The sequence below is a fragment of the Rhodamnia argentea genome, chromosome 3, assembly GCF_020921035.1.
Source record: "Rhodamnia argentea isolate NSW1041297 chromosome 3, ASM2092103v1, whole genome shotgun sequence".
Classification (NCBI taxonomy): Eukaryota; Viridiplantae; Streptophyta; class Magnoliopsida; order Myrtales; family Myrtaceae; genus Rhodamnia; species Rhodamnia argentea.
The window spans coordinates 24,299,394-24,319,073 of NC_063152.1; the positions used below are offsets into that span (position 1 = coordinate 24,299,394).

At 39.5% G+C, this 19,680-nt stretch overlaps 2 protein-coding genes across 2 annotated transcripts; both read right to left on the reverse strand.

The window, feature by feature from the left end:
• Positions 1-12,698: 12,698 nt before the first annotated feature.
• Positions 12,699-18,963, reverse strand: LOC115729036 (mechanosensitive ion channel protein 10-like). The gene is made up of 6 exons (XM_048276808.1): positions 18,709-18,963; positions 18,208-18,518; positions 13,824-13,947; positions 13,406-13,699; positions 13,110-13,312; positions 12,699-12,991 (listed from the first exon to the last, which is right to left on the reverse strand). The coding sequence occupies exons 1-6, from the start codon at positions 18,961-18,963 to the stop codon at positions 12,715-12,717; spliced, it is 1,464 nt and encodes a 487-aa protein (XP_048132765.1). The 3' UTR covers positions 12,699-12,714.
• Positions 18,964-19,026: 63 nt separating this feature from the next.
• LOC125314468 (mechanosensitive ion channel protein 10-like) lies at positions 19,027-19,680 on the reverse strand. The gene has a single exon (XM_048276809.1). It carries the CDS (start codon positions 19,678-19,680, stop codon positions 19,027-19,029), a length of 654 nt encoding a protein of 217 aa, XP_048132766.1.

Here is a 19,680-nt window from a genome sequence, read left to right on the forward strand (position 1 = left end):
TGGTATCTCCAACATCATCGCTAAAAAATTCGTGTTCACGATCTAACTCTTGGTGTCGATATTTCGCCCTCGTCCAATCGCCGACACAAGCTTGAGCTTCTACAGAGTCCGAGCTTAATCTTGAACGGCGAGAGTCCAAAATTAATCATCTAGCACTAAATGCTTGTTCAACCGCAACCGTTGAAGAAGGGGTTACTAATATTTGACGAGCGATGAGGGCGAGAACTGGATAATCGATTTGGTGACTCTTCCACCACTTCGGGATTTCGAAATCTGTACTATGTTTTGCATTACGAAACTCAAATTGAGTGGTTAAATATTTTTCTAATTCAGAAATACTACCTGTTGCCCCTTTTTGTTTTTTTTTTGCCTACTTTTAAGCATATTATACCTCTACTAAGTGAACTACCACCTTCGCTACGTGAGGCAGTAGATTGTAAAGATCCAGAATCACTTAAACCATATCTACTACAAAATTCTCCATATAATGCTACTATAGATTCTTTAACATCTCCTAATAAATTTGAAATATCTATTGAATCTTCCAAATGTAAACAATCATGATAATACACATTCAAATAATCTTGTAAACCGTCTAATTTAATACGTGGATCAAAAACAATACCAACTAAATAGACAAGAGGAATTTGCAAATAATAATGCAACCATTTTTCTCGCATTACTAAAATAGTTCGACCTAACTCGGTATCATTTTCATATTCACTAAAAACACTACCAATATTAACACACTCTATTAAAAATAAATGCGTTGTAAGATAATAAATACCAGATAAAGTCTTAGTAGCATCATTAAAAAATTTCAAAATATCTAAAATTTTCTTGCAAACGTCCCAATATTGAGGAAGTAAAGTAATTTCGGGAATATTTTGTGAAATAAACATACATAATAAATCTTTATATTCAAAAGTTTGCCGAAGCAACTGGTACGTAGAATTCCAACGAGTCGGAATATCTTTTGGAAATCTTCTTGCCCTTCTCCCATTTTGTTTACAAAATTTTCCCCATGATTTCATACAATGGGGACGACTCCATAAAAATTTAATTGCACTTTTTATTGGGGCGAGAGAAGTGTCAAGAGTTCGTAACCCATCTTGTACACATAAATTTAAAACATGACAAGCACATCTAATGTGAAAAAATTGTCCGCCAAAAGTGGGTTTGCAAATATTTTCTAATTCGAGAATAGAAGCGGTATTTGCGACGGCATTATCAAAACCAATTGAAAATACTTTATTTATTAAATTATATGCTTCTAAAACTTGCCTAATTATTCTATAAATATTATGAGCCGAATGTCTTTCATCAAAAACTCGGAATGCAATAAGTCTTTTTTGAATCATCCAATCGTCACTTATCCAATGACACGTGACACCCATATAAGAATGAATTTGCTAAGGATCACTCCAAATATCGCTACCTATATGCACACGTCCATTGAATTCCGCAAAAAATTTTGCTAAAGATTTTTTTCCTTTTTTATAAAGTTGAAAAACTTCGCGTTTAAGAGTATTTTTTGGAATAGTTGGCGCTTGCGGAACCAACGCAGTATTTATCAAATATTTCATATTAAAATTTTCACCAGTATTAAACGGAGCATGATCAAGGGCAACATATTCACCTAATGTTTGTTTATAAAGTGCTTCAGTGAAACGAAATATAGGATGAGGATTAGAAGTGGCGTACCTGGAAATTTGTTGTTGCGTATTGTCGATCCCCGCTTGCGTTGGATGTTTTTTCGTCAAATGCCGACGGAATGTTCCGTAGACGTCTCCTTTCGTAAATTTATATGTTTGCGAACAATATTTACATTTTATATTATACTTACCTTCAACTTCATCACGTACCTTGTCGAAGTGTAGCCACAAGTCCGATGTATTATCTCGGCCCTTCCGTTCCGGCTCATTTGCCGTTGACGTTTCTTCGACACCAGTGGGAGGATGAAAACTTTCTTGTGTTGGGATGTGCTCGACGTTCGGAATCGGGACATAGTTGATATTATTGTCGTCGTCTTCCCAACTTGCATACTCACGAGGATCATATTCGGGAATGGGATACTCGGAATCTCCCATAGTCATCTTGCCCTTGTCAGCATTTCTGCTTCCACTTGCCATTTTTGAGAGAATTGATCGGAAATCCAATTGAGAAAATTGAATCGAGATTGAGAGAATTGAGAGAATTTGAGCGATTTGAGAGGATTTCGGAGAGAATTCGAGAGATTGTTCAGAGAATTTGTGACAAAAATGAAAGGGAGAGCATATGTATTTATAGGCAAGAATTATTTTTAATTATTTAACGGCCAATTTGGCCGTTGCACGTTAACAACGGCTCTTTGGGCCGTTGCCAACAGCCCAAAGAGGAGGGGGGTAGGGGGCCCGGGCGAGAGAGCCCAACGGCTCTTCGCCCTCGGGCCCCATTTTTTTTTTATTTATAATTTAACGGTTCCGAACCGGCCCGGTTCCCACGGTTCCGGTTCCGGGTTGGAACCGTGGGCCCGGTCAACGGGCCGGTTCCGGGCCCACGGGCCCAAATGGCATCCTCTAATTGAAGTTCTCCAAATTGGGTAATTTAGTGTCTTCTTGTATTATCTTGTTTTCAATTCTACATGTTGAATGATGCATTTTCGTGGAATGGTTTCCATGGTTATGTTGATGCTTTCATGTCCCTTTTGAAGAGCAAAAATGCAAAAGACATAAAGAAGAGTAAGTACAATAAGCATCGATCAAATTTTTGAGTGTTTGCATTTGCTAGGTTGACATCGACCGATTGAAGTCCTTATTGAAACTACTGTAGCTACATTTCTCAACCTTTATAATCTCTACCATTGTGGTTGAAGCAGCACATATATGATATAAGGCTGATTTATGCTCATCTTATTTGGGTTATGGGGGTAAACAATATGGTGTTAAGAAGTCCAATTCTTTAAAGCAACCAATTATATTCTATGTGCCTTTTGGAATTTGTGTTCCTTTCTTTTGGAAAGAAAGTATCTGGTGGTTCTGCGTTCTTCATTATTCTGTTTTTTTCTTTCTTGTTGCATGTTAATTTATTTGTCTTTGGTCACTTCCCCGGATAAACTATTAGGCTATTTGCCAATTTTTCTAATGGTTTTCCTTCAATGTCAGACACCCATAATGCAACCTAATGATATAGTCTTATTGGTAGTCTATGCCACCCGCTAAGTGTCATCTCATGCACTATATCTTAACTCTATTGCAGAATAAGACCTATTTTATGCTTGGCAAAGTTTTAGTAAAATTGTCTTTTTCAGATTCTCTGGTTTTTTGGGTTTCTTTACATGATATTGGTAGTTGCAAAAACTAAAAATTTCAGTTTGATATGGAAACTGATATTCTTATGTCACTCTTGCGGAACATCCACTCGTATATGAATTTGGCAACTGGGAAGGTGGAAATCATATTCCATACACAACCGTTGCTTGTTTCTGAGAGAAGTTGTGGTTCTATTACTTGCTTTATTGGTATATGGATTGAATGAGTGAAGCTATTAGCACAAATAAAAGGTGGTCGATGAGATCCAATGCGTGGGATCACTTTAAGAGATAGATGATGGCGAAGGTAAAGGCGAATGTGTATATTGTGAGGCTTCTATTGTTTTTAAGCATGGGACAACTACAATGCTTAACCATTTAAATATATGTAAGTAATATCCTTATGGGAACGTGGAGAAAAGGCAAAAAGATGCATCGGGTTAACTTGTTGGGTTAGGTAGTTCATCTACTCCATGGAAATTCGACCAAGACGTAAGTCAAAGAGACCTAGCCGCCATGTTCATTATTGCTGAATTGCCTCTCAAGTTTGTAGAAAATGAGGCATTTCGAAAATTCGTGAGGGGAATCCAACTAAAGTTTTTAATCCCCTCAAGAAACACCTTGAGGCAAGCTTGTTATGACTTGTTCTTGGAGCAAAAAAACAAATTAAAAACATATTTTTATGATACATCTCCAAGAGTATGTCTTACAACTGACACATAGACCTCATGTCAAAACTTGAGTAATATGTGTCTCACCACACATTTTGTAGACAGTGAATGGAAGCTGCAAAAAAGAATTTTGAATTTTTGTCAAATTCCGAGACATTCAGATGAGATTATAGGAAAAGCGGTGGAGAAATGTTTGATTGGTTGGGGGATTAAAAATATTTTTTCTATTACCGTGGATAATGCAAGCTCTAATGACTTGGAAGTTCAATACTTGAAAAAGAGACTCATCCATTGGAACTCTCTACTATTATATGGTGAGTTACTCCACATGAGATGTTGTGCACATATATTGAGCTTGATTGTGAGAGAGGAGTTGAAAGAAATTGATGATTCAATTGTTAGAATACGCTCAGTTGTGCGTTATGTGAGGTCCTCTCCATCGAGGTTGCAACGGTTTAAGAAATGCATTGAGTTAGAAAATATCGAGTCTAAGAGTCTTGTATGTTTGGATGTAGAGACTCGTTGGAACTCTACATACTTGATGTTGGAAGCGGCTTTAAAGTTTGAAAAGGCTTTTATCTCGTTAGAGATTGAGGATTGCAAATTTTTTGAAGAGCTTTCCAAGGTGAGAGGAGGGACTGGATTGCCTACTAGTGTCGATTGGGAATATGCCTGTGGAATTCTTCCTTTCTTGAAGATGTTCTATGACATGACTTTAAAAGTATCAGGTACTTCTTATGTCACTAGTAATTGTTTGGTGAAAGATGTCTATGGGATTCTTATGATGATTAACAGATATTGTGAGAATGAGAAGGAGGACAAGAGTTTGCGGGAAATGGCCACGAAAGTGAAGATCAAATTCAATAAGTATTTTGGCAATGTGAACAACATCAATCTATCTTTGTTCATTGCTTGCATATTGTTGACACCTAAATTTTAATTTTCATTTCTCATTTCATAAAAATGAGAATTAGTAATGGTTCTCACAAAAATAATTTTATCATGCATAGCACATTTATTTTCTGTCGGTCAAAGGCATGTTATGGCATTTAAGGTCGGATGCCGGGTCAATTGAGCTTAATTTGATAGGCGGCTGGACCGGACTAGTTTGAAAATTTCGAATGAGGCTCGGAGGAGATGCCGAATTTTTCATCATAATTTTGGACTTAAAACAACCCGTTTGAGCTCTTATCCATTTGATTAGTTAATGTCCAATTGGGTCCGGAATGACAAAATGAGCCCACAAAAGCCTAGAATTTTGGTCCAACTTGTGGGAGTTCTCATTTGGACGAAAATTCTAGCTATTTTTAATAAATAGGACTCCTCAAAAGTCAGAATTTTTAATCCGACGATCGATATCTAATAAGAGTTTCTGAATCGAACTGTCGTCGGTAAATCCTACGCTTGCGTGCAACCCTTTGTTCTATAAATACACAGTTATGCCTAGGGTTTATGGGAGAAAGACAATTCACACGTTCAGAAAATTTAGAGTATTCACGTGAGAGTTGAGGGGAAAAAGAAAAAGGTTCTCGGCAAAAAGCTCCTTCGGCGGAAGAATCACAATTTCTGAGGGTTCGAGCTGCTGTCCACGAAACGATTTTGCTGATCTTAGGGGGCTGTTCTACTGCTGTTTGGAGTGAAAAACAGCACCATTTAGAGACAATTTTCAAGCGAATTCGTTGCTCTTGAAGTACAGATTTACGGGCTCGATTCAAGGTAATCTCCCTATACTTTTGCAGATTTACTTGATGATTTTTTGAGTTGAAAAACAAGTTGTTTTGCCACCATTTCAATGCTATTTCGTGCTGTTTTGCATGCTGTTTCGCGCTATTTTGCATGTTGTTTTGTCTGAATCAAGTCCGCTTTTGGTGTGTTTTATGATTTCTAACCATGCAGATTTTTGGGGGGAGCATAAAGGTAAGTTTCTTGACTATTTCTACGCAGATTTTGCATGAATTCCATGTTGAATTGCTGTTGTCTTTGGACTAAAACGCATTTTTTTCGGAAATTCAAGAAGCAATTATTTCGTATGAACTAAAAATCAAAACCCTAATTTTATTACAAGTTTCAAAAGTTGGGTTTTAATTGGATTCATTTGACATGTTTTTAGAATAAAAAATTCTAAATTAGGAAATTTTATTTCCTAATAGGTAACATCCTTATCTCGATATATTCTGGAGATTGTTTGCATTCCTTGGATGTGAACAAATTGTTGATGAATATGGAAATTGATTTTTTCGGATAAGTTATGTTGCTCAATTTTAATTTCTGAACTTGAAATATATCTTGGGGATATTGAGCATATATATTTCTAGATCACTATGAGCATATCCTTGAACAATTTTGTCGCCAAATCTTGTATGTTCGAAATTTCCGAGTGAATCTTGAGATATGATGCTTATTTTCTTGGATCTTTTACATATCTTCTGGTGATGGATTTTGAGGTAATCTGAATTTCAATCACATCTTGTAAGATATTGACATATTTTCGAAATATTAGAACAATATCTCATGGCCTAATCAAAATTTTCGGAAATGTTGAAGAAATCTTTAAGATTAGGAAGTTACCTCAATTATCCTGAAAATCCTAAGAGATAACTTTCTTAAAATTAAAAGATATGCGAATCTTTTGTGGACAGGAGCTTATCTCCTTGAAAATTCTGGAATCCCTTAAGATTTTCAGAAATTCAATAAATATTTGCATATCTTTAAACAAAGCTACCTATAATGTATGCTCCCCTGGTGCATAGTCCCGTCGGAATATTAAATTGCAAACCTTAACCATGATCTTATGGGGTGGGATGGCAATTTAGTATAAGATTTCGTATTCTTCCCTTTGTCGAGAAGGGACGTTGATATCTTATACCACTATCCGTATACTAGCTCGAATCCCCAAGAATTTAGCGAATAAAATCTCGCTCTAGCCCCGATTTTCGGGAATAAGAAGATTTATCGGAAAATCGGATTTTAAGGTATATTATGGGCATTATGGGCATTTTTGTTTAACTTTGTCCAAATTCAAGCTTAAAAGAAATTCGAAAAAACAAAAAATAATAAAAGGGAAAACGAAAAAAAAAAAACATTCATTTCGCATCATCAATCAAGAAAAGACATTTTCATGAAATCTGGTACCGAAAGGGTGTTAATTAAAAATTAACATAATCAAGTCCCCGAACCCTAAATATCTGGTTAGCGGAAAATAAAGTATTCTCCCGTACTTTATTTATGTATCTAATCTACCTACCAAAAAAGATTAGTGGCGGCTCCTACAAAAAAAAAAAATCAAACCTAAGTTGCGAATTGGTAGGGCTTGGGAGAGTCCATATTAGGTTAGTTAATTCATCTAATTAACATAATAATCCATTAACCTAAATTAATTTTTAGGTCGCGACACATACTTGACCCTCGGCATAAGTGGGAGTATGTGAAATGGTTGATTAATCGTTTTTATGAAAGCAATCGGGCGGAAACTTTAAGAGATAAAGTAACAACATCTCTAAAGTTCTTGTTTGAGCAATATCGCACCGGTGTATGCCCCCAAAGCAACTTGAGGTTGAAGGGTACAAGAACAACGAGTGTGGTAAAGTCTCTAGCGGTTGGTGCGGACATTCTGACTGAAGTGTATCTTAACGAAACATGATAACAATATTTTGAAGAAAAATCCGAATTAGATACGTATTTGGAAGAAGAAAGTGAACGTTATAGTCCTGATTTTGATATCTTAACTTGGTGGAAAGTCAATTCTTCAAGATATCATATCCTCTCTTCCATTGCTCGGGATATTTTGGCAATGCCCGTCTCTCTTGTAGCATCGTAGTCCGCATTCAACACAAGAGGTCATGTACTTGACGTGTTTCGTAGCTCCTTGACCCCAAGCATGGTGGAGGCTCTTGTATGTACTCAAGATTGGTTACGATCCATACCACTTTCGGTTTCAATTGAGGAACACTTAGCAAAACTCGAAAATTTTGAGTCAAGTGAGAAATTACCCTGGAATTTTTATACCCTTCAATATTTCAATAGATATTATAATTCTCATTTTCATTGTGAATTTAATGCAGATTTGTCAACTACGACAATGGAGCTTAACTCGATATCGATTTCTCTTGACGATTGATGAATAGGATAATGACTATTAGCTTCTCTTTGCTGTTCTAAATGCTTTTTTTTTTTGTTATTGTGATTCCGAAAAGCCTTGACATGCCGGTTTTCCTTTTGCCCATGTTATATCGTATTGCTAAATAGCCGATTGTTTTTCTAGATGGTCATTCTCTTGTAAGCAAAACTTATTATGGTGCATAAGTTTGACTTGTTTCATTCTTGCTTTGATCTTCATACGATGAGATCATCGTGAGTCCTGTTGTGATCTCCCATAATTTTGGTCATCGTAAGGTTCTCATTGGTTGAATAGAAAATTTGAGGTGTAGAGACAAATCATTTCAAAACTTATAGTGAAGTTTGCGGGAAGAGGAGCATCTTAGCTCTACATAAGAAGTGGCAAGCATTTGCATCTTCGGACTTGGTTCTTCATCTCTTGTGGCTGCGGTGATTAACATGAGCATGAACTTACAGTGAGGACTTGTAATGGGATTAAGGCATATTCCTGTCATACTTGTGCATGTATAGTGAAAGTGTTAGTGGCAGCTTAATTTTGGATTCTTTTGGTTTTAATGTTGTTGACACCTAATTTTGTCAGCCTTGTATTTTATTATTCCTCCGCAAAATAGAATAGATCGATTCATGTAAATTCACCCATTGTGCTTTTAAAAAGAAAAAAAAAAGAAAAAAAGAGAAAAATGAAAAAATGAAAAAAAAAAAAGAAAAAGAAAAAGAAAGAGGAAGGATGTTGGATCGAGTCGTTAAGAAAAGAAGAAGAAGAAGATGATGATGACCCGGTTTTCTAAAAAAAAAAAAAAAAAAAAAGAGAAGAGAGAGAGATCTACACAAAGAATTTGCAAATGGAGAATATCTCGAAATATCATCTACAGGAGAGAATATTATTTGCAACGGAAGATATTATCTACACTAGAGGATAAGAAGAAATGGAAACCGATTAAGTTGGTCTCCAAGACCAACAACTTGTCGCCGAATACACTGCACTTGGAGATTTTCGTTTGAAAGGACAGGGGAGCAGAACACCAAACGCAAAGAAGAATGATGACTGAAGATTTAGAAAAACAACTTGCAATGGCCAAATTGCAGCTTGAGTCATCCAGTTCCCAAGAAGCCGCAAGCAACGAGATTGGCTATTGAGAGAGGCCGAAGAGCCAAGGAACAAAGCATATGGGACAAAAAAGGATGATGACAGAGGCAAGTGGAAGTTGCAAGTTGAAGCCGATCGGTCTTTAGAAGGCGATTTGGGCGACTCGGCAAAGCGGGAAATCCAGCAGAGAATTTCAGTTGCAGCAAAAGGAATGATGAATTTAGATCGGCAAGCAAGTTGAGACCGATATGGAACCGACGTGAAGGCGATGTGGATGGCTCTTGAAGATAACTTGGGGGCGACTTCTCGGAGAAGAAGCAACAGAAAATTTCGGCCAAAGACCGGATGCGGAACACCTTCGGTGGCGAGCATGATATTCAATCACTTTGGCAAGTTAGAGCGATGTGGAGCTGAGGTGGGCCACTCTTATAGGCTGTTTTGGGCAGTTTGTTTAGGGGGCAATCAATAGGAAATAGCTGCTTTGTGCAGAAACAGCAGAAAATCTACTTTGAGATAGAGAGGAGCAGAGGATTAGGAAGGTGTTGCCTCTTGTGGTGCAAGGGGGCTGAATTTCCTGAAGTGATGAGAAAAAAAATGTTAGTTGGTGAAAGATATAAAAAGAGAGAAAGGACAGTACACCAGGGAAAAAACACCAGCTCTCTCACGTACTCTCTACGCAACAAAAGGAGAATGGCAATAAAAAAGGGAGAGGATGAGGGATAAAAAAAAGGGGGTGAACAAGGAGGACTCCTAGGCTCTAACGTCAAGTTCATCACTTTTTTTTGAGGTTCCAACCTTTAACAGGTAGCATATCTACTGTTGGGTTTTTACTTTTGTTTCTCTTGCTACTCGGGTTCGCCGGGCCGAGATCCTTGGTTTCCTCGGTCCGGCGAACTCGAGTTTAAGGTGGCATTGTAATTCGAGCAAAAATGGAATTCGTTCATGTCATGTTACGGCTATGTATTGTGCTGTTTTTGTTTTTATTTTCTTGTCCTTCTTTTCCTTGACCTGAGTTTGGTGTTGAGTGATTGTGCTTTTCTGCTGCAAAACCGTTGAATCTGAGTCACATGGCCGGTGAACAGGGGTCTCCTATATAACTTACTTCACGTTGCTTTTTCAATGAGTGCGCCTAACCATTTTCAGAACCGATCAATGTGCCGGAAACTACACGTTACCTAGTTTCATTAAGACCGAACACTTTTTCTGTTCTAGTGTATACATGAAAGATTTTCCGATCGGAATGAAGCTTATCTACTTGTTTGACTCTAAACCCGGTTTTTCTCGAGCATGTCAAACTCGCATATTGGGGTGAACTTTCATTGGGATTTCATTTGATCCATCCTTCGCTACTTAGTTCGAATCATTTTGCGTGCATGGTAGTTTGTATCTCTGTTTGAGTTTGCTGTTTGCGATACCCGAAGTTCGTGATTTGCGGTCATGAAAACACTCCTTCAGGCGGTTTTTATAGATTCTCTAAATGCAAGTGTCTAAGGAAAGACCAAAAAAAAAAAAAAGAAGGAATCCCCTTTGTTTTTGATCCATGGTGCTTTAAGATGATTCATATTAGACTTAGGGTTCTGTTATTTTGTTTGTGTCTTGCAAAAAAATTTTTTTTTTTTTTTTAGAAGATTTCGTAACCTAAAAATGACATAGAATCAGAAATACTTTTTTCTCTTTTGTATATGAAAGACCAAAGGAAAGTAAATAAGAAAGGCAAAAAAAAGAGGGGAATCCATTTTATACAACTCATGTCATTTTCTTTTATATAACGTAGAGTCAGATTTTTTTTTCTTATTTATAGAAGAAAAGTAAAAAAAAAAAAGGATATCGAAAAGGACAAAAATTTGGAAGAACCAAATAATCCTTGCTTTTTTCATTTCCGCCGAATTAGTTTCCTTTGTCGTTATTTTGCAATGAGGGTCGACTGATGTGTATTCTTGTTTAGTTCGTTATATACCCGACCGCATTTCGTGTCCGATTATTCGTGTTTACAATTGATCCGCGAGTTTATTTTTATTTTATTTATTTATTTATTTATTTTTGTTGTTGTTGTCAATGGATAGTCATTTTTTTAGGAATGCATGGTCACTTTAGGAATACCAATTGGTTAGGTACCGAAAGGGCGTTAGTTAAAAATAATTAGCGTAAGTAAGTCCCCGAACCTAGATGCTCCGGTTGCGTAGGAATTGAGATAATACTCCCGTATCTCGATTGGTTTCTAGTCGACCCCAAAGGCTAGTGGCGACTCTTAATGGTTTAGAATGTTAGTTCATAAATACGAATTCCAATGTCACGCGAGGTAAGATTTGGGAGAATTTGCGCCTAAATGGATAGGTAATGCCTCTAAACCTAAACGATCCTCGGGAGGGGAAAGGGTAGGTCGTGACAAATGTCGAACGGTTTCTCTCCCATTTGTCGGTCTTAACTTATACAGTGTTATATTTTGCAGGAACTTTTGGACACATACTGTACTAGAACGATGACGAAGTAGCAGAATTGTTTAGTTACATGCTAAAAAGTGAACCTGAGCACTTCATTTTCTTGTACTTGCTGCTGCTTTCTTCCACAGGATTATTGTTATTGACTAATCAATCTTGATGAAATTAGCACACGCCTAATTATGGGGTTTTCCATCATATGACATTGTCATTGGCATTGCCATGTTGCAATCTGAGTTGGGCCAAGTGGGGGTGATATGGAAGGCTGATTTTGCCTATGCCAAGGGCAAAAAGGAAATGGTTACGGAAACAGAGCATGGGGGCAAGTGAATAGTGGAACATAATTTCGTGTTTTTTTTCCTATGGGGCAATGGGGACAAAGGCAGGGGCTAGACATTTTGTTCTTTTGATTGTCTTGTTTTGTAAGGATTAAGAATTACTATTATCACATGTAGAACCTGAAACATTATAATCCTAGTTCAAGCCAAAGCCATGCCCATTATCATCGGGTGACAGGCAGTGCCGCTTTTGTTTTTCCCATAAGAGAGCTCATGTGTCATAATGTAACATGCATGAAGCAAGAGAAGTTTTCTGTTGATGATGTTAAATCCGTCGCAAGATGATAGTCCCAACATGTTGCTGGAATATTCAAAATTTTCTTGCAAAATAATGTTGGATTTTTTGGAAAGGCTAGCCATATGAGGTGAAAAAAAATTATTAATATTCAGTAATTAATTAATAACTATGCATTATTCACTTGGATTTTAATAGCAAATAGGTTGGTGAGGGTTAGATATGGAGCAAGAGCAAAAATAAAAATAAAAAACAGAACCGAAAACCGAACCGAACCAAACTAAGTTTTTTAATTCAATTCAGTTTAGTTGGGACGGGTTTCGGTTCAATTCAGGCATATTCCTTAATGGTTCGGTTCAATTTGGTTATTCAAATAACTGAACTGAACTAACCATTGATACCCCTATCAGCACAGGGGAATTTTTTCTTCACGTTATTGATGCTGATGCAGAATTTTACAAAAAAGTCACAATGAGCAAAGACTGAGTACGCCAGAAAGTACGATCGAATACAGAAGGTGACTTCAATCCTCATCGTATGTCACATGACATTGGCATATCTTGCGGTGCCAGTGGGCAGGTTGACCTGGGAGAGATGGATCTCCTGAGGCAGGAGATGATACTTGATGTCCAAGTTCTCGAACATCTTCTTCAGTTCCAGGATGAGCTCCGACTTCCGGCTGCTCCTCTCGCCGTAGTTCTGGTGGTTCATCGTGTGCTGGACGCACAGGCACATCTTCATCTTGTTCACGTTCTCGATCTCCTTCACTATCACCGAGTGCTTGGGGCTCCAGTTCTTCGGCTTGCTCTCTATGTACCTGAATTCACACGTTTCGCTGCTGAGCATGGCATGCTTTTCACCTTGTTTAATCAAGTTTTGGACATATGTAGCTTCGTAGTCACATATGCAGATTGATGGCATCGGTTGTAACTTACGATTGGATGGCCTTCTTGAGAGCATTGATGATGTCAATCGAAGTGGAAATGTCGATAGCGAAATCAATAGCATCGGCCATTTCCGGGCTTCTCCTGAAATTGCTAATCGGCTTTGTGAGCAGGACTGAGTTGGGGTAATAAATTTTCTCCATGTCGTAGCGCAGGAACACCGTCGTCAGAATGTTCATTTCCTCTACAATCATCTGCAGAAAGGAACAAGATGATCTGTCAGCTCTTGTAGCGGTTTCAGGATTGTGATTGAAATCCTTAGTTACTACTTTGAGCAAAAGTGCCACCTGAATGCCATCAATGACGCAGCGGTCGCCGACGTCAAAAGGGTGCATCACGAAGACGAAGATGATGGACTCGAACACGGTCTTGCAGGTGTTTTGGAACATGAACCCCACGAGGAGCAGCTGCGACGTGACCACAAAGATCACCTTGGTGGTGGCCAGCCCCAACACCAGGAGCGAGATGATGATTATGATCACCACCACGATCGCACTGGCCAACTTGTGCAGCTGTTGCACGGCGGTCTTAGTGTCGTTAAGGGAATGCGCGAGCGCCTTACGCTCGAAATAGGCGTGCACCTGCCGTTGCAGAGAATGAAAAAGATTGCAGATCGCCAGAACAAGGATTCAATTAAAACTTTTTCCTCAATAAACTTCCGAGGAATACTTAGAACGAACAAAAATTTTGCGAAAGCATTAATACCACCCAATTTCTGAATGAAGACTTGGTGATTTTGCCGGTCTCCATCGCGCCTTCGAAGAGCGGAAATACGGTATGCACCTCCTCTCTCTTCAGGAACCTCAGTAGATCCTCTTCTTCGATGTACCTGCACCGCCGGCCATCACGAGACAGGCAAGAGATCACATTTACAACCACATTAGCATCTCATAGATGCAAAAGAGGAGGAAATTTTTTTCAGCTTTTTTGACATCATTGCCATGTCCAGAGTGAATTATGAACTTTCCTTGAGATGAAGCTGTGACCAATATGTATCTACTGATGAAGAAGATTACTTGGTCAGTGTTCACAGGGCATTAGCTCAAGTATCTTGCTGCTGATGGACCTTTATTATCTAACAAAGTTCTCTTCTCAAACATCTAAATTCAACAGCCCAAGCTGATCCTGAATGATATCCAGGCTCATACAAATTTTCTAACTTACTATAAGCTAGTCAACCACAGTATGCTCATTGCATGCATGCATGTCTTTGCTCTTTGCAACCACAGTAAATTTCAGTCCCAATACGTTAAAAATTTCATGAGCCAGTATTAAACGTGAGACATGGTTTTGGTAGATAATTCAAACATGAGGTTGTTTATCCTCAAGAATGTGAGGAATCGAACACGTGTCATGCGCCTAATCCACACAGAGCTCAATTACTTTTATGGAGCCACGCAGTATTATATAGTCCAATCCACAAGTTTTGGCGTGGAGAAAAGACTAGACGAACATATAGTCATTCAAACCCCCACAAGCAAGCGATATCAAATGCTGTAGCAATGAATCATCTTAGAATCCGTGGAAAGGATGGCCTTCTGACTGTGTGGAAGAAGAAAGGAAATCAAAGGGGGATGGCAATTCTTCACGTGTTACAATCACAACTCAAACACGAATATAATTTACTAAAAGAAACTCCGACGATATGACACGATTAGCTCGAAATTGACACGAAATGATAGGTTTTTCGAACCATTTTCAATAAGAAGACTTTATAACCATGCGAAAATATTTGGGTGATGATGACACGAATTACTAGTATGAACACCTTGAACTGCCACTCCTAAATTCAACTAAATTACCTGTCAAACCAAGTCTACACCACACAAAATTAAATCACTTGGCTTAACTTCCAAATTTGTGCTCTTTTGTCGGAGATAATTTGATAAGTAAAATGTATGTAGTTTATTTGCAATACAATAGATGATTTGCGACTGAATAGTAGCTACATTAAATTCGCAGGATTCTGCTATTTCATGACAAAGAACACATTTTTTTTTCCAATTCTGACAAGAAAGATATTCATAATTGGTAAAAGTTAATAAAAAAAATCGGCAAGAAAGTAAAAGATAATAAAAAAAATCGGCAATTTGCATACCAAGAATAAGAGTATGTAATTTCATCAAAGTATCGATAAGCTAATAAGGAGAGATTGGGTGACTATGAATTTTTTTATCAATACCCTTTCATATTAGCAAGATACGAAAGAAAATAGTCTTTGTTTAATCTTTCTCTTTATGAAAAGACAACCTTAACATTGATGTGACTATTTTTTCTTTTCCTTGTGGGAATGAATGGGGATCCACGATTCGGAAATTCAATTCAAGATTGCGATTGATGATGATGCTTGCGCATTCAGGAATGGAATTCGGTACGTAACGGAGACCACGGTGGGCTTTAATGGGTGGGTGGTAAGTTCTGCAGCTTTTCTAGGTCCACTTCAGGAATAACTAAATAGCACCACCAATCAATATGGTCCAATGTGGGACTCCAACTTGTCTCTGACAGACACGCCAATAGACAGACAAGCAACAAAATATGTTGTTTTTCAACCCTCACATTGCCCCGTCGACGAGGACCACGGGTGACGGTGGCGGCAGCGGCGACAAGCTGAGATTTGAGGCCCGCCCCCGGTGGAGCTGGACCGAGCCCTAGGTTTAAGCTCTAGAGCTTCATCGAATCACTAAATCTGAGATCCAAGGCTCGACTCAGCCTCGAAGATCTTAGATTTGATCATACGTCGACTGCTCGGATTGGCCCCGATATGAGGTCGAATGGGGATAATAGATGATGTAGGTGGCATGCGTGAGATCATGATCACCATATAGTCCCTGCCCAACAAATGCAGAGCGAGGGAAGGGGAAGAGGAGGGAGATAGAGGGGCGACTGGGTGGATCTTATTGTTTTTTCAAAGTCAAAGAGAAAATCACGAAAAAATGTTTACGATGGTTCTATCCTAATTAAGATGGTATGATATATATTTATATGAGTGATTAATTACAGTCAAGATACCAATAGAAATATAGTCAGAGAAAGATCATGCAATCCATATAAATTGCACATTAATAGATCTAGGCGGCCCAGCTCTTGCCTTTTAGTTCGGACGTAGGCCATGGGATCTCCAACGACATAGGGGCAACGGATAGCAACGCAAGGCAACAAGGGGAGGTTTTGAATTGACAGTTGAGTCACTTTTGATGGTTTGTTCGATAGCCACATTCTATATACTCAACTGCGAATTGGATGGTTATAGAGAGTGAGTACAATAATTGGTAGCAATACCACTTTGGAGAAGTGGATTCTCTACCAAGTATGATGTTCTTCTGCGGTCTCAATAAATTTCGACCACTAATTTACAAAAATCAACGGTTGAGATTCGTGGAACCATAAGGTAAAAGGATTTTTACCCTTGCGAGCAAACACAATAATAGGATTTTATGTCTTTTAGAAGGATTCTCTAGCCCGACTTCCATGTCAATCAGTTGATTTAATCTAATAGAACGAGTCTACACTTAATTCAAAGCATACTCCTAACAAGAAATTATGGATAAGGCCTTTGGAAAAAAAAAAAAAGCCCCCTTTTTTTTTTGTGATGCTCGTCGCTAGTCATCATTGTCAATTTGAGCACTGTGGTAACTAGTGGCTGGTGAGCAGTGACTCAGTGAGGGCCACCACTCAATCAAAGGCATGCTACATGTGTGAATATTATGTCTATTGTCCACCTCCACGCACACACATGACGATGACACACATGATTCATAAGTTTTGACCCAATGTATAACGTGACCGTGAATTTTATCCCAATATATAATATGGCCCTTGAACGTTTACTTTGTCAAATATAGTACATGAACTTTTGATACGTATTTAATGTAGTTATGAACTATATGAAAAAGTTTAATAATTGTCATTTCATTAGTTCGAGTTTAGAGCCAACATTAAATATTTTTATATAGTTTAATAAATAAATTAAACATGTACCAAAAGTCTAGAGATTATGTTGAACAATTTAAAATCCAGGGACCATTTGGACATGCACATACATTTTTTTATTGTTTTTCTGTTTCACTGATTGATAGAAGATTCGGCACAATGAGAGTAATTCGAGAAGAGGGGACCATCTTTTCGTTATCATGCTCCACTTTCGGAGTCAACTAAAAGCACGAAAACCACCTGATTCGTGATCATTATTAAGTGGGCACGCATGGACACATTTGTTGATTTTGATACTTTGATCATTTCATGCCCCTAGCAATATTATAACCAGCCACCTTAATCATGTAAAACCTTGGACGTTCGACCAAAAAAAAAAAATTAAAAGAGGCCATGTAATGATGATCAATGATACTAACTACAGACTAGGCCAGGTGTGGAGAGAATATTGCATATTTCTTAGTAACTGGGACACAAGTTTACACAAATATTTGGGCCTAACTCCCTAAAAAAAAAATCGACCAAAAAAAAAATTCCCATCATTAAGTTTAGTCCCAAATTTGTTTGGAACATTTTTTTTGTCTAGAAAAAATCCCTCAATTTTAGGTTCAGTCTCAAATCTATCTCAATTGTTTCTTTTTGTCTAAGAGAAAAATTACTAATTTTTACTCTAGTTCCAAATCTGCCCCCTATCCCAAAATCGCTACTAGTCATCTTTGATTTTCATTTCCCAAAACGGTTTCATTTTGAAGATATATCTCCTTGTCACATTTGCTAATGTGAGTCTGTTATCGACGTGAAAATGCCACGTCCACGTCAATATGTCACTGGACCATGGGGTAGATTTGAAAATAGATTGAAAGTTTGATTATTGATTTTTAGACAAAACAAGATTCGATGCTGATTTGAGACTGAAAAAAAAAAAGTTTCGAGCAGAATTGAGATCAGACCTAATGTGGGGTTTTTTTTTTTTAGGAAATTAAGTCTAAATTCTTGAAGTGAAAACTTGTGTCCTTATTAAGTGGAATTGGTGTCGTGACGTATCCTTGTAGTGTAATTGAGTTGGCGCAGTGAATTGATTAACAGAAACGGTACGGTAGGGAGGGGGAGAGCGGGCAATGTATTTTGACATTTCCATGGTTTGACGGTCACTTACTTGGCACCAGATTTGGCGACGTTCTTGAAGATCCGGTGGGCGCAGCTCCTGGCCTCCCACTCGCTGTTGATCTCGGAGGACTCGGCGGCGAAGTCGTCGACGGTCCGGGAAATGGTGGACAGGCCGGAGAAGCGGATGTAGTTGACGAGCCGCTTCACGGTCCAAGCCGAGGGCCGGCTCTTCGTGCTCAGCTTCTTCAGCTTCTCCATGTCGATCTTCCTTGACCCGAAGTTCTTCGACCTCGTCGCCATCAGCAGTTGTTGCTGAGCCGACTTGTCGCCTCTCAACCTCGCCGGCAGCGACTTCGACCCCTAGTTGAATAAAAGAAGATCACTAACTGGAGCATTCTTGGATAATGGTGTGTGTATGAATTTATCAGAAACGACTAAACTAAGGTGACCATTTTGTGTTCGTTCTGATAAAAGCAATAGCGTTGTCATGCGTAGCAATGTGACCTAAAATAGCACTTGGTCTACATGCACTAAATCCCAACAATTTTACCTGGAAGCCGTGCCGGAGCGGAGCCTCCCTCTCCTCCTCCTCCAGCGGCGGGCCGGAGAGCGCGTCGAGCACGTAGTGGTGGAACACGCTCTCCTTCATCCGGTCAAAGAAGGTCGCCACGTGGAACGACGACGCCAGCACCTTCACCAGCACGATCTTCACCAGCCAGAAGGTGGCCGCAACGAGCACCGCGACCAGCGTCCGGAACGCCCGCCTCACCGCCTGGTAGTGGGCGCCGTGCACATTCGGGAACATGATCACCCACGCGACGAGCACGAGCGCGAGCCACGCGCAGTTCTGGAAGCTCCGCCGGAGGTATTACACGAAGTAGAGGACCTTCTCGCGGAGCATGAAGTTGCGCTCGATGAGGAAGACGAGGATCCCCACGGCCCATCCGGAGACGAGGCGGCCGCAGAACAGGACCAGGACCATGACGCACCACTTCCACGGCTTGAGGCCAAGGACGGGGCGGCGAGCGAGGGGCTGGATCGTGAGGGAGCAGACGAGGCAGGTGGTGAGGATGAGGAAGAGAGTCCACTCGATGGCGGCTCGCTTGTTGACCTTGTTGTTGCGGCGCCACCTCCGGTGCTTTCTCTGCTGTTCACTTTCGTCGCCGTCGGCCCATTCGTCATCATCGTCGTCCTCATCGGAAGAGGAGGTAGAGGTGGTGCTGGTGGGTTCTGGTGGGTTTAACGGCCGGAGTTCGTTGGGATCTTCTAAGATGGTGGTGGTGGGTTTGGGTGGCAATGGAAAGGTGGCGGGTTCCGAGAAGCGGGACTTGGGTTTGGAGAAGGCGAGGCGGCGGAGGGTTTTGGTTCGGGACGGGGTTTGGAGGGTTGGTTTGGTGGCGGCGGCGGCAGTTGCGGCGGGAGAGGGTTTGAGTATGGAGTTTGGTTGGTCTGCACTGGTGATTAGGATAATGTGGTCGTTCGTGAAGTTGTTAAGGCCAAGCTCTGCATCTGCAACGTCCAT

Excerpts from the sequence above, each read along its gene's own strand:
- LOC115729036 (XM_048276808.1), bottom strand. The coding sequence starts at position 18,963 with ATGTTCCCGAATGTGCACGGCGCCCACTACCAGGCGGTGAGGCGGGCG. Across the intron at positions 18,519-18,708 it reads CGCTCCGGCACGGCTTCCAG|GGGTCGAAGTCGCTGCCGGC; the intron begins GTAAAATTGTTG and ends TTATTCAACTAG. Across the intron at positions 13,313-13,405 it reads GCGTCATTGATGGCATTCAG|ATGATTGTAGAGGAAATGAA; the intron begins GTGGCACTTTTG and ends TCCTTTCTGCAG.
- LOC125314468 (XM_048276809.1), bottom strand. The coding sequence starts at position 19,680 with ATGGACGTTGCAGATGCAGAGCTTGGCCTTAACAACTTCACGAACGAC.